Source organism: Panicum virgatum, chromosome 7K (genome assembly GCF_016808335.1).
Source record: "Panicum virgatum strain AP13 chromosome 7K, P.virgatum_v5, whole genome shotgun sequence".
NCBI lineage: Eukaryota > Viridiplantae > Streptophyta > Magnoliopsida > Poales > Poaceae > Panicum > Panicum virgatum.
Genome location: NC_053142.1, coordinates 44,394,395 through 44,407,981, shown reverse-complemented (window position 1 = coordinate 44,407,981; position 13,587 = coordinate 44,394,395). Strand labels below are relative to the sequence as shown.

Genomic DNA, 13,587 nt, shown 5'->3' with positions numbered 1-13,587 from the left:
TTTTTGCGTTTACACCCGTGGAACTAAACAGGGCCAGAAAGCCCAAGCACGCGCCAAGCAGGAGTGGAAAGCGATCAGTCGCCGCGGGTCGCTGCCTGCCTCGGGGTTCGGGCCAACCACCCACAATAAATCGAATCATCGGCGGAAGCTGAACCGCCCAATCTCACACTGCTCTCGGCGCTCGATTTCGCCCCCAAAGGAAGCCAACCAAAGACACAGCGCGCTCGAGTCGGATGGCGTCCGGTGGAGTCGCCCGCGGCCGCCTCGGCCGCCTCACCGAGGAGCGCAAGATGTGGCGAAAGTACGGGTGGTAATGGATCATGATTTCAGTGGCTTCTTCACAGCTCAATAAATTTTTTAAATATTTTAAGTCAAAATTATATAAAATTAGAATTCGACTTTTTTAAAACCCGACAAATAGATATTTTAGTTTAAAATTTTGGACCGGCGCAAGAGCCACCCCCATGTAAGTGCCGCCGCTACGCCCTGAGCCCTGCTCTGCTAGTAGGAGTATAGTTCCGTTCCCATTTTTGAACTTGAGGGCGTTGGTGCTTGTTTGATTCGTTCAGGGGTTCGTGGCGAAGCCGGAGACGCTGCCGGATGGGTCCGTCAACCTCATGGTCTGGAAGTGCGTCGTCCCCGGCAAGGAAGGCGTAAGCCATTACTCACAACTCCCAGTTCCTGTCCCCAAAATCTTCTCAGGTGCCGCTACTGTGTTTGCCGAAATGACGATATCGGCAAACACGCATTGTTTTCCAGTTTTGCTGAGTGCCCACCTGAAGAGTACATAACGATTCGTCTAAAAAAGGGAGACTCGAGAAGAATCTCCATGCTTTTGTACTAGCTAAGAATTAAGATGCTGGATGAGTTTTAAAAAAGCTAAGATGTTAGATCTGTCCATGATTGTGTGAAGCCAAAGCACCAAACCCGGCTAAGGCTTTCACACTAGTCGCAAGGGAATTGCAGTCGTCTCGAACCATTGTTTCTGGACTGTGAAACCCTTGCAGGTTTGCAACTACAAGCATGTTCACAGCTCACTGCACTAGTGTTCTAGATAGCCATAATCGTTTACAGTGCTGTTCATGAAGGCTTCGGTGAAATCTAGAGGCATGTTGCATTGTTTAGACACGAAACAAATCATTTCCAATTGGTTTCCGTTGCAACTTTATTCTGATGATTGTGTTGTTTGGACACCAAATGAATTCATTCCCAATTGTTTGTCAGTGCCAATCAATTCTTATGAAACAAGTTAAACTTTCTAGAATGCTGCAACTTGGCAATGACTTATGCTCCACCTCATAACTGATCTGTTATGTCTTGGTACAAAAAGAACTATTTCAGCATGTTTTCCCGAAGCAGAAACAAGCAAAGCATTATAATCTGACAAGGTTTTAAGACCAAGTTTTTAAATTCCTAGCCTTTCAGCTTAAGTAACTTAGAATCTCAATGGTTTCTTGCCTTTGTGGACTAGTAGGTGGTATCACTGAATGCATCCGAGAATGTGATGCACTTGAATAGTGTCATCTCCAGTGAGGAAGGTGTAAGGAAAAAAAATTATCATATCTCCCGACTTCCATATATGCTGGTACTGTGGTTGGTAGTCTTTGCAAGCGTGGGATTCTTGTTCAGTTTTGCCGTGGGAACTTATTGTTTGTGATAGGTTCTAGTCTTCTCTATTTCTGGACTAGGATCACATCTAGTGTACGAATCGAGTACTGGGGTACAAGTTCTAGGTATAATATCAAGTGATTCATTCTAGACCTAGTACAAGGGAGAGATAGAGAGAGAGAGGTGGATGAGAGACACAGACCATCCGCGGGAGTGGATGCAGAGGAGCCATTGCCGGTGGGTGCCATCGCGTCGATGGAGCCGAGGATGGAGGCGAGGAAGTCCGGCTCTTCGAGGCGCTGATCCGGCGGCGGCAGTGGACGGCGCAAGTCCCGGCGTCCTTCAGGCCTCCACCGGCACTGGCCGATGACGGGGTTGGCGGAGGAGGACGTCGTGGTTGCGGTGGCGGAGCTTCCCGTCGGCCTCACGCTAACCCTAGATCGGTAGGGACTGTGGGAGAGGGTTGTGACGGCGGTGAACTTGGGATCCCGTGCCCCGGGCCCTCTCCCTATTCTTTATAGCGCGGGCGACGGGGGCCCACCAGCCATGTTTGGCTGAGCGCCCCCGATCAGGGCGCAAATCAAGGGATTGGCCAGATCTTTGGATCTGGCCGTTGGAGATCAATTCCAACATTCTCCCCCTTGATCTCTCATTGTTCTTATTCTTGTTCTGTATCTGAGTTTATCCATTCCATCGCAGATCAGTGTATAGAGCGTGCCTCGTCATGACAATTATTACTGTCAGATTAACAGCCACAATCACCTTTCCGGTCTGAAACAGATTCTTATTCTAGGGCCCTCTTTGTCCAGGAATCATAGGCTTTCCCTTAAACCCATGCCGGCTAAGTGTTCTCTGAACACATTGGGTGGTAGGCCTTTTGTAAGCGGATCCGCTAACATCTTGTTCGTTCTGATATGTTCTAGACAAATAGTTTGATCCTGGACTTGCTCCTTAACAACATAAAACTTGATGTCGATGTGTTTGGCAGCACCACTCGACTTGTTGTTATGAGCATAGAATACTGCTGGCTCGTTGTCGCAGTATAATTTCAGTGGTTTTTCTATGCTGTCGACCACTTTCAATCCGGGTACGAATTTCTTTAGCCATGTGACCTGCCCCGAGGCCTCATAACATGCCACAAATTCAGCATACATCGTGGAGGATGCTGTAACTGTCTGTTTGGAGCTTTTTCACGATATTGCTCCTTTTGCAAGAGTGAAGATGTATCCAGATGTGGACTTTCTATCATCTGTATCTCCTGCAAAATCTGAATCTGAATACCCTTCTATTTCTAAAGTTTCTGATTTTCTATATGTTAGCATGAGGCCAGTTGTGCCCCTCACATAGCGCAAAGCTTTCTTTACCATTTTCCAGTGCTCTATACCTGGATTACTCTGGTATCTGCCAAGTACCCCGGTAACGAAACTTAAGTCAGGGTGTGTGCACACTTGTGCATACTGTAAGCTTCCGACAGCCGAAGCATAAGGCACTGCCTTCATTTGCTCGAGCTCATACTGGTTCTTGGGACACTGATGTTTCCCGAAACTGTCGCCCTTGACTATTGGAGCAGGTGTGGGCTTGCTCGCATGCATACCATATTTCTTTAATATCTTTTCTAAGTATGTTTTCTGTGATAATCCTAAAATCCCTCTTCTTCTATCTCGATGAATCTCAATTCCTAAGACGAACGAAGTTTCACCAAGATCTTTCATATCAAATTTCGAGGACAAGAATTTCTTTGTCTCCAGTAGTAGATTAACATCACTGCTAGCTAGCAGAATGTCATCCACATACAAGATGAGGAAAATAAATTTTCCGTTCTTGAACTTCGCATAAATATAATTGTTCTCTTCATTTTCTTTAAATCCAAACTTTCTAATTGTTTCATCAAATTTCAAGTACCACTGCCTCGAGGCTTGCTTCAAGCCATAAATCGATTTTCTCAAGCGGCATCCTAAATTTTCTTTGCCTTCCATGACAGAACCTTTGGGCTGTGCCATGTAGACATCTTCAAACAAATCCCCATTTAGAAATGTCGTTTTCACATCCATCTGATGCAATTCTAAATCATAATGTGCCACTAAGGCCATTATTATTATGAAAGAGTCTTTACATGAGACCGGAGAGAATGTCTCATTGTAATCTATTCCTTCTCTTTGCGTGAAACCTTTTGCCACGAGCCGCGCTTTATATCTTTCTATGTTCCCTTTGGAGTCACATTTTGTTTTGTAGACCCACTTGCAGCCTACTGTTTTGGCTCATTTGGGAATTTCTTCTAAGTCCCAAACTTTATTGGTATTCATGGATCTCATTTCATCTTCCATGGCTGCAAACCATTTGGATGAATTGGCGCTTTTCATGGCTTCTTCAAAAGAGGTGGGATCACCCTCATTCTGTATTTCTTCATTATGATAGACTTCATAGTCTTTAGAAATAGTTGGTTTTCTAGTTCTTTGTGACCTTCTCGGGGCCACTGCGACTGGTATTTCTTGCACAGGAGGCTGTTGTTGCTCCCCCTCATCCATGGCAATGGGTTCTACTTGGTCCTGAGGAACAGGGTCCTCATTTCCATTTAATGCCAAGCTAGGAGAACCAACAACAGGTGGTGGCACCGCAGTTTCTTGCACTGCAACGTCAGGTAGACTGACAGCAGGTGTTGGCACTGCAGTTTCCTGCTCTATCGGTGCCACAACCACATGTAACGAGAAATAAGGCTCTTGAATCATCGGAGTGGGAACATATACCCGCTTCTCCTCAAAGTCGATTTTTCTGGCTACTATGCTCCCCCTGATTATCTGATCTTCTAATAAGGCAGCATGTCTTGTTTCTACAAATTTCGTGTGTCTGTCGGGACAATAAAAACGATATCCCTTAGACTTTTCTGGATAGCCAATAAAATGGCAACTGACTGTCTTGGGATCTAGCTTCCCAATGTTCGGATTAAACACTTTGGCCTCAGCTGGACAGCCCCATACGCAAAAATGATTAAGCGAGGGTTCTCTTCCTGTCCATAGTTCATACGGTGTTTTCGGCACCGATTTACTTGGCACCCGATTAAGAATGTAAATGGCGGTTTTTAACGCCTCCATCCACAAATTAATCGGTAACGTGGAATAACTCATCATACTTCTGACCATATCCATCAGGGTACGGTTTCTTCTTTCTGCTACTCCGTTCTGCTGAGGCTCACCCGGTGTAGAATACTGGGCAACTATGCCATTTTCCATAAGGAACCTTGCAAAAGGTCCTGGAACTTGGCCATAGGGGGTGTGTCGACCGTAGTACTCTCCCCCACGGTCGGATCTGACTATCTTAATCTTTAAATCATGTTGGTTTTCTACTTCTGCTTTGAATATCTTGAATTTATCCAATGCTTCTGATCGTTCTTTAATTGGATAAATGTAGCCATAACGCGAGTAATCGTCTGTAAATGTTATGAAAGAAACATAACCATCTACAGAAGTGACAGGGAATGGTCCACATATATCTGTGTGAATTATTTCTAGAATTCGCGCACTTCGTTTGGCACCTTTCTTTATGTTCTTAATGAATTTTCCTTTAATGCAATCAATACATTGTTCTAAATCTGAAAATTCTAACGGTGGAAGAATTGATGCTGTCACTAAGCGCTCTATTCTCCCCCTCGAAATATGGCCTAAACGACAGGGCCATAATTTCGACGAAATTGCATCAATTCGTTTGCGTTTCTTAGTAACATTCTCATATGAGGAGGCATTTTTATTCTCAGAACATACTGCATTCACATTCTCAGATAATGAAAGCAAATATAATTTGTCTTGTCGGAAGGCAAGACCAACACATTCTGAATTAACTTGTATCTTACACTTGCCATCACCAAAATGACAAGCAATAGCGTCATCATCTAATTTAGACACACTTATTAAGTTTTGTTGCAAAGACGGTACATAAAGAACATCTCTCAAACAAAGTACAAAGCCACTATGTAATTCTAAATGAAATTCTGCAATGGCTTCGACTTCAGCTTCTACACCGTTTGCAACTTTAATTCTTCTTGCGCCTCTTGGCAGGGTCCTCCTTATACTTGATCCCTGTAAAGAATTAGCAACATGAGTAGTTGCACCAGAATCAATCCACCAAGTGGATTTGTCATAACTTAAATACAGGGATTCATCTACAAAAGTAATGGTGTCCTCACCCTTTCTTAACAACTCTTTCAGGAATTCTGGGCAGTCCCTCTTGTAGTGCCCTCTCTTTTTGCACTTCAGGCACTGGTCTTGTTCAACTGGAAAATTTTCCCAGTCTTTCTGTGGAGGTGGTCTGGAAGGGTCACTCTCATGCTGATTCTTGCCTGGTGGGAAATGTCTCTTGTTATGCTGGAAGTTCTTATTCTGGAAATTCTTTTTCTTGTGTTGAACTTGAAAAGCAAGCTCACCACCATTGGAGTTCTTAAGGCGATCCTCTTCTTGAACACACATGCCAATCAGCTTGTCAATACCCCAATCTTCTGGAAAAACGTTATAGTTGACATGAAATGCCTCAAACGCCTTTGGTAGGGACTTGAAGACCAGCTGAACAATGAACTTTTCTGGCAAAGGCATGTCCTATTGTCTTAAGCTTGTTGGCCATGTGGCTCATTTTTAAGATATGTTCTCTGATGCCACCGACAGTGTATTTCTTGGTGATAAGCTGCTCAGCAAGAATGGCAGCATAAGCCTTGGAAGAACCAGTAAACTGACTCTTCACCTTTGCTAAATATTCTGAAGCGGTGTCACAATCTGGGATCGCCATCTTGATGGCATCTGAAGTGGAACCCTTCATGACCATAAGACACTTGCGGTTGGAATCATTCCAACGTGTCTTGTCAGCAGTCATATCTGGTCATAGCAGAGTCATAATTCTTCTCTCGGATAGCCCAAGCAGTAGCTTCTTCATTCTGTGCCCTTACGGGCTTTTCTGGTTCTTGTGGAGCTGGCGTTGTGATGGCCAAATCTATATTGGCCATCGCCAGAGCTATCTCCAATTTCTGGTACCATTTCCCATAGTTGTTGCCATCCAGTTCAGGAATGGCATTCACATAAGTCATAGCATTGGAGCCTGAAATTTGAATTCAAAATTTGTGAGGACAACAATAAATGCATGTATCAATTTAACGTTGGTCAAAATTAAAACATGCAATAATCTGTACATTAAATCTAAATCACCGTTGGGCAGAAAAAGATATAATGTATACAAAATTCTGAACAAAAATTATAATATTGCAATATCAACTTTGGTCAGAAATTACAACATTATAATATACTAAAAATTCTGAGAAATAAATTCTATAAGCCTCTATATCAATTATCTCGTTGTTTCAAATTAACATAGAGACAAAATAAATTCTTTGGAGCGGAAACATGTAAACTTCTAAATATTCAGAAGCATAAATCTTGTAAATTTCTGCTCTAAAAATAATACACGTTGGTGCATGTATTTACAGAGATCAAATTCTAAGCAAAATCATTCAAATTCATATTCAAAATGCTTCTGAAATAAAAGAAAAAGCGAATTCTGGTACTGTTTATGCGGCCCGAGACGGAAAAACGGCCCACGGCCCGTTTCCGCGCGGCCGCTCCCCCGCGCCTGGGCCCGTAGCCCAGCATCCGACGGCCGGGCCGCCGAAACGGCATGCGCGCGCCCTCCGCCTGGGCCTCAATCAGCCCGTTCGCCGGCCGGTAGATGCAGACCGTCGGATCTGATCCGATGGCTGCCCGGCCTTCTCGCCGGATCAAAACCGACGTCGGCGACGGGGCGCCCAAACCCTAGGCCCATTTCTTCCCCCTTCCTCCGTTTCTTCCGCCCGCGACTGAGGAGCAACGGCCGCCATGGCCGGTCGGAGAGGAAGCGGCGGCACCGCCGCCGGCCCCCTCACCGGCGAGTGCGCTCACCCGAGCGGGAGCGCGCCGCCGTCGAGCGGCCTGACGGCGGTGCTCAAGCCCGCGCCCCCGATCCGCGACGGACCCAAGCGAGCAGCGGCCCGAGGTGGTTCTGTGCCGGCGGTGGCCGGAGCTCTGGTGCGCGGCGGTGGCCGGCGCGCGCAACAGGTGAGCCCGCCGCCTTTTTCTTCTTGGTTTCTTGGATTCTAGGGTTAGGGTTAGGGTTTCAGTGGGTGTTCTTTGTCGATCCGAGATCGATTTTCATTTCTGTCACCTCCTTCTACTTTCTGAGTGTAGATCTGAGTAAAATGAACCCCAAAAACCACGATCTACAACTAGATCCGCGACTGATACCAATGATAGGTTCTAGTCTTCTCTATTTCTGGGCTAGGATCACATCTAGTGTACGAATCGAGTACTGGGGTACAAGTTCTAGGTATAATATCAAGTGATTCATTCTAGACCTAGTACAAGGGAGAGACAGAGAGAGAAGGTGGATGAGAGACACAGACCATCCGCGGGAGTGGATGCAGAGGAGCCATTGCCGGTGGGTGCCATCGCGTCGATGGAGCCGAGGATGGAGGCGAGGAAGTCCGGCTCTTCGAGGCGCTGATCCGGCGGCGGCAGTGTACGGCGCAAGTCCCGGCGTCCTTCAGGCCTCCACCGGCACTGGCCGATGACGGGGTTGGCGGAGGAGGACGTCGTGGTTGCGGTGGCGGAGCTTCCCGTCGGCCTCACGCTAATCCCTAGATCGGTAGGGACTGTGGGAGAGGGTTGTGACGGCAGGTGAACTTGGGATCCCGTGCCCCGGGCCCTCTCCCTATTCTTTATAGCGCGGGCGACGGGGGCCCACCAGCCATGTTTGGCTGAGCGCCCCCGATCAGGGCGCAAATCAAGGGATTGGCCAGATCTTTGGATCTGGCCGTTGGAGATCAATTCCAACAGTTTGATCCTGCCCCACTTGCAAATTAGAAAATAATGTCTACTAAAAGGTAATATTTGTAAAGGATCTATACTAGTTCAATCTGTTCGCACTGCAAAACCTATTCCACTATAAAGAATTCAGGTTTTTCTGCTAATGAAGGAAAATCCATTATGTACTATAGAAAATCAGGGTTTTCCTGTTGCGTGTAACAGTTTACGATCCAATTCTAATATAACAATATTTTGATTTTTCCTCTGGCATAAAAGGGTTTAGGAGCTATGGTCATGAAGGCTTAAATGAATCCTGTGATATGGGCCCATGTGTTGTTTGTTTCGAATAGGTTATTGGTGTCACTTTATCCTGATGTTGCAGGTTAAACATTGTACAATACTAAAGTTCATCAAACCCCTATGGCATCTAAAAGACAGATTTGATATGTGTTGGTAGAAACAGAAGTATAATATTTGAACTTTTGTCCTAAAACAGAAACAAGGGTCACATTATAGTATGACAAGAATTTTTAGACTCCCGGTCTTCTGATTTTTTTTTACTTAAAACTGCACCAGTCTTCATCTGACAACAGACTTATGTATCTTTGATTTGAATGTATTCTTTTCCTGGAATGGTGGTCATAAATTACCGAGTCACATATTAGTTTGTCTTGACTGTTTTTAGAAATTAATTGACAATTAGGATGAATCTGGCCTATAGATGTCCATTCGGGCTGCCCGGCCCGGCCCGGCCCGAGCCCGGGCCTGTCCTGGCCCGGCCTTCACCGTGCCGTGCCTGGCCCGGCCCAGTGTCTCAGCGTGCCGTGCCGGGCCAGCCCACAGGCTGCAGCGACGGCCCAGGCACGGGCTCATTTCGTGCCGGGCCAGCCCGAATAGCACGGGAAATCCATCGTGCTCGTGCCGTCCACAGCCTACGCGCTCGATGGCGGCCACCGCTCGCTGGCTTCCGCGCCTGCCGACGCAGCCGCACCCGTTGGCCCCCGCCTGCTCGCTCGCTGTTGCTGCAATTTGCTCATCGTTGCCTACCCTGCACTCCAACGGCCGCCACGGCCTCTTGCCCGTCGCCCCCTCTTGCTACCTCGCTGACGAGCCGACTACCTCCAACGGCGGCGAGGGGCACGGCGAGCGACGGCATTGGGGGCATGCGGGGCGAGCAGTGGCCGGCGGCGAGGGGCACGGCGAGCCGGCGAGGGGCGGCAACGGGGGCAGGCGGGGCGAGCAGAGGCCGGAGGCGATGGGCAACGGAGCCGGCGAGGGGCGGGACGAGCGCCGCTGCGCCGGCCGGTGTCGAGGGGTAGGGAGCGCTGGATGTGGTGGCCACGGGAGTCGGGAGAAGAGTTGGAACTTGGAAGACGGAGGAGGAGGAGGCTGTCTGAGGGAGGCGGATGTGTTTTGGGGGCTAGGGTTACTCCAGGGAGGTCGGGAGGGGAGGGGATCCTGGGCCCTTAACGGGCCTGTTCCTTTTTACCGGGCCGTGTCGTGCCGCCCGGCGGGCGGGAGTGACGGCCCAGGCCCGGCACGCCCCATCGGGCCGGGCCAGCACGGGCACGGAGGCCACCGGGCTGGGCCGGGCCAAAAAAACGTGCTTTCGGGCAGGCTGTCGGGTTGCGGGCTGCATGGACATCTATAATCTGATCAGTTTAAGTCTAGAATCCAGTAATCTACTAGTTTATTATTAGCTAGCTCAAATATTCAGGATGTCCATGGGTAAATAAAGAAGGGAACGTATCTGGTGCAAACCAAGAATCTTGTGCAAACCCGTGCAAACCTACTAAAAAAAGTTTCAAAAAATTCTGAAAAAAATCATGAATGTGCTTCTCAACTTACCTTATCTATATACAAAATTTTATGGTCAAATTCATCTTACTCTAAAAGTTACAAAAAAGACAAATTTTCTGACAACAATAATGGTTCAAATGCATCTCAAATTTGTCTTTTTTGTAACTTCTAGAGTAAGACGAATTTAACCATGAAATTTTATATATAGATGATGTAATCTGAGAAGCACATTCATGATTTTTTTCAGAATTTTTGGAAACTTTGTTTAGTAGGTTTACATAGGTTTGCACAAGGTCCTTGGTTTGCACTAGATACGTTGCCAATAAAGAAAGCAATTGAATTGTGGCTAACAGCACTTAGGTTGCATATGTGCCACCAGGACACCACTGTGCAGTCGATTTGTTAATCCTGGCACTATTATATAGTAGTATTTTATTGAACTTTTACTAGTGTCCAGGCCTTTTTTTTTTTTGAAAGAATCCAGGCCTAAAATTTGAAACGAGCTGATCTTGTAGTAACCTAATGAGGCAGAGGCATGACGGAATCAACTGAAAATCTAAAATATTGTATTTTTGTTAAGTGCATTTTCCCTGCGAACCAGATAACATGCGTTAGCAGCCCCATAACCAAAGAATGGTTAGAAAAGTGTGCTTTGGATTGTAAACATTTTAACTAGTTTTTAATTAAAAACTCAGAACATTGCTAGTACCGAAACAAATAATTTTCCATAAAGGTCTTGCAAATCAATGGGAATGCTTGTAAGCTACTCATACAATTTAGTTCTGCTGCATTTGTTAATGTTGTAGATTTTGTACTGGTTCTCAATTCGATAGTTTTTGCCATACACACTTGCAGATTTGTTACCGCTTCTTTTGTTGGTGGATACTGTTGTCATCGGATCATCTCATCTTCTTACAACTAACTGTCACTCTACTCACTATCTTCCTCCAGCCCAATCTGTCTTAGCATATGATTAAGATTGTTTACTTATCCTTGTCTTTATCTTTTATCTTTACGCAGACTGATTGGGAGGGTGGATATTTCCCAGTTACCCTCCACTTTACTGAAAATTACCCGAGTAACCCTCCAACCTGCAAGTTTCCACGAAAGTTTTTACATGTCAATGTCTACGATTCTGGGGATGTATGCCTGTCAATACTTGGCGACGTAAGCTTTTAACTCAGTGGAGGGTTACATCTCAGTGGATGCTTTCTTCTTTTTCATCATGACTACAGTTCTATATCATGCAGACAGCATCACTTGGGCTTCATGACTTTTCTATTTTCATTCAGGCATGGAAGCCTTCCATCACTATGAGGCAAATTCTTATAGGCATCCAGGACCTTCTAGATAACCCAAATCCAGCATCCCCTGCACAGGATTTGGCGTATGATCTCTTTACAGAGGTCTCAACACAACTTAGGCTGATTTTATTAGTTTTTAATTAAGCGCTTACTATTGCGTTCATTTCTGACATTTACTTTTTTATGGGATTTCTGACATTTACTGTAATATGCAGAATATGCCGGAGTACAGGAAACGTGTTCGTCAGCAGGCCCAGCGGTATCCTTCGCTCCTGTAGCATTGGGCTGTCTGCCACACACTTGGAGCTAACTAAGCACTCATTTTGGTGGACCGAAACTTGTCATGATTGTGTTTATGATCACACACTGGAATTGGCGACATAGCCATACGCTTATTGGATCTGCTAAAATGCACTTGAACTGAAACACTTCTTGCTAATTCTTATCACCATAATGTTGTGCCTAAAGTGTGGAAAGCTCTATCATTCTACCGTGCCGTTTTACTTTTATTGTGAATGTGAGGACTTGAGCATTTCAGGGGATTATTGAGAAATAGCACATTACAAACAAACACTTATTTTTACCATTTTAAAATGAATTTCCGTCTGCCCAATCCAATCCGTGATTACTACTGCCACATCGTTAGATAAATTTAAGTTGCAATTTTGTGCAGTTGGTTGAGCCAAATGCTTTGCTTCAAGAGGGAAGAAATAGGTATGGGCTTGTCCACGGTCCACTTGAGCATTTCAAGTTTTATGAGAACTTGAGCATTTCAAGTTTTATGAGAACTTGAGCATTTCAAGGTTTATGAGATGAGAGAGAAGTTTAATCCTCATAAAATTCATCTGGCATAATTATTATAAAATTTTCAATCTTGATAATTGCGCTAGAACCTGTGCATTAAGACTGGTCTAAGCCACATACTATCTATTGTTTAAAAACATGTTTGAATGGTTATATTTCAAAAATGAAGACAATATTCTTGTAGTAGCTGCTCCCGAGCACTCCAAACAAATGACGAGTCTATTGATCATGCGAACGGGAGGAGCTGCTGCAAGCACGCTAGCTTTTCTCCCAGAAAACGGCGGCGGATTCCCCCCGCATCCTCTGCCGGCGTGGTCCTCCACGCTCGAGAGGTTCCCGGTGCACCCGACCTGGGACTCCGGCGTCCGCGCCGCCGCCGCGGACAACACCATGGCGCCGACCTCACCCAAGATGGCTACGTCGCTACGACAGGGAACCGCGCGATCGGCGGCGGTGATACACGCTGGGATCAAGTAGGCCATTTGACAGGCAACCAACGCCCGGGAGCGCGCCAGCCTGACGAGGACGACGGAATCCTCCGATCTGGGCCGCCCAAGTCCGATCCAGCGGCTGACAAGACCCAGGGGTGGACGGTATTTCAAATACCGTCCACCCCCGGTCGGCACCGTCCGCCCCTGGAACGCCTCCTCGGCTGCATGCCGCGCCGCCGAGCCTCGCCGGAGAGCCGCCGCGCTCCCGGGCGTTGGTTGCCTGTCAAATGGCCTACTTGATCCCAGCGCGTATCACCGCCGCCGATCGCGCGGTTCCCTGTCGTGGCGACGTAGCCATCTTGGGTGAGGTCGGCGCCATGGTGTTGTCCGCGGCGGCTGGCCGCTGACACGGGCATCGAGCTCATCGCCACGACGCCACGGCTACGAGTGTACGACGATCTAGTCCCGGGCATGGCCGACAGCCCGTCCAGCGCCGCTATACTTCTCGGCCACGCGCGTGACCGATGCTATCACAGTGGAGAGTGGACAACCTCGAGTCCCCGCTGCACGCAACCAGCAGGGCGGCGCCGGCACAGCTCGAGATGGACGCGCACGCGCGCGTGTCCATAGACAGCTCCCTCGCCGTGCTCGCCACCTCGGACACACCGGAGAAAACAACGACGAGGTCGACCCGATGGCTCCGAGGCCGATCGGCCCATGCCCGTGTGCCCGGTTGGACGGTTGTCCAGTGCCCCGGACCAGAGCGCACGAGTTGTTCTTGAAGAGAGCGGAGGTGAAGCTCCACGCGTCCTCGATCGGCGGATCGTC

The 13,587-nt window shown here is 47.2% G+C and overlaps 1 protein-coding gene across 1 annotated transcript; it reads left to right on the top strand.

Annotated features, from left to right (window-relative positions):
- The first annotated feature begins 311 nt into the window (after positions 1-311).
- LOC120641543 (SUMO-conjugating enzyme SCE1-like) lies at positions 312-11,987 on the top strand. Its single transcript, XM_039917714.1, has 5 exons — positions 312-466; positions 570-653; positions 11,241-11,387; positions 11,513-11,626; positions 11,740-11,987. Exons 2-5 carry the CDS (start codon positions 618-620, stop codon positions 11,800-11,802), a joined length of 360 nt encoding a protein of 119 aa, XP_039773648.1. The 5' UTR covers positions 312-466; positions 570-617; the 3' UTR covers positions 11,803-11,987.
- The last annotated feature ends 1,600 nt before the right edge of the window (positions 11,988-13,587 follow it).

Bases quoted from the DNA above. Each gene is read 5' to 3' on its own strand.
- LOC120641543 (XM_039917714.1), top strand. From the start codon at position 618: ATGGTCTGGAAGTGCGTCGTCCCCGGCAAGGAAGGC. The intron at 11,388-11,512 runs GTAAGCTTTTAA...ATTTTCATTCAG, and splicing joins GCCTGTCAATACTTGGCGAC to GCATGGAAGCCTTCCATCAC. The intron at 11,627-11,739 runs GTCTCAACACAA...TGTAATATGCAG, and splicing joins CGTATGATCTCTTTACAGAG to AATATGCCGGAGTACAGGAA.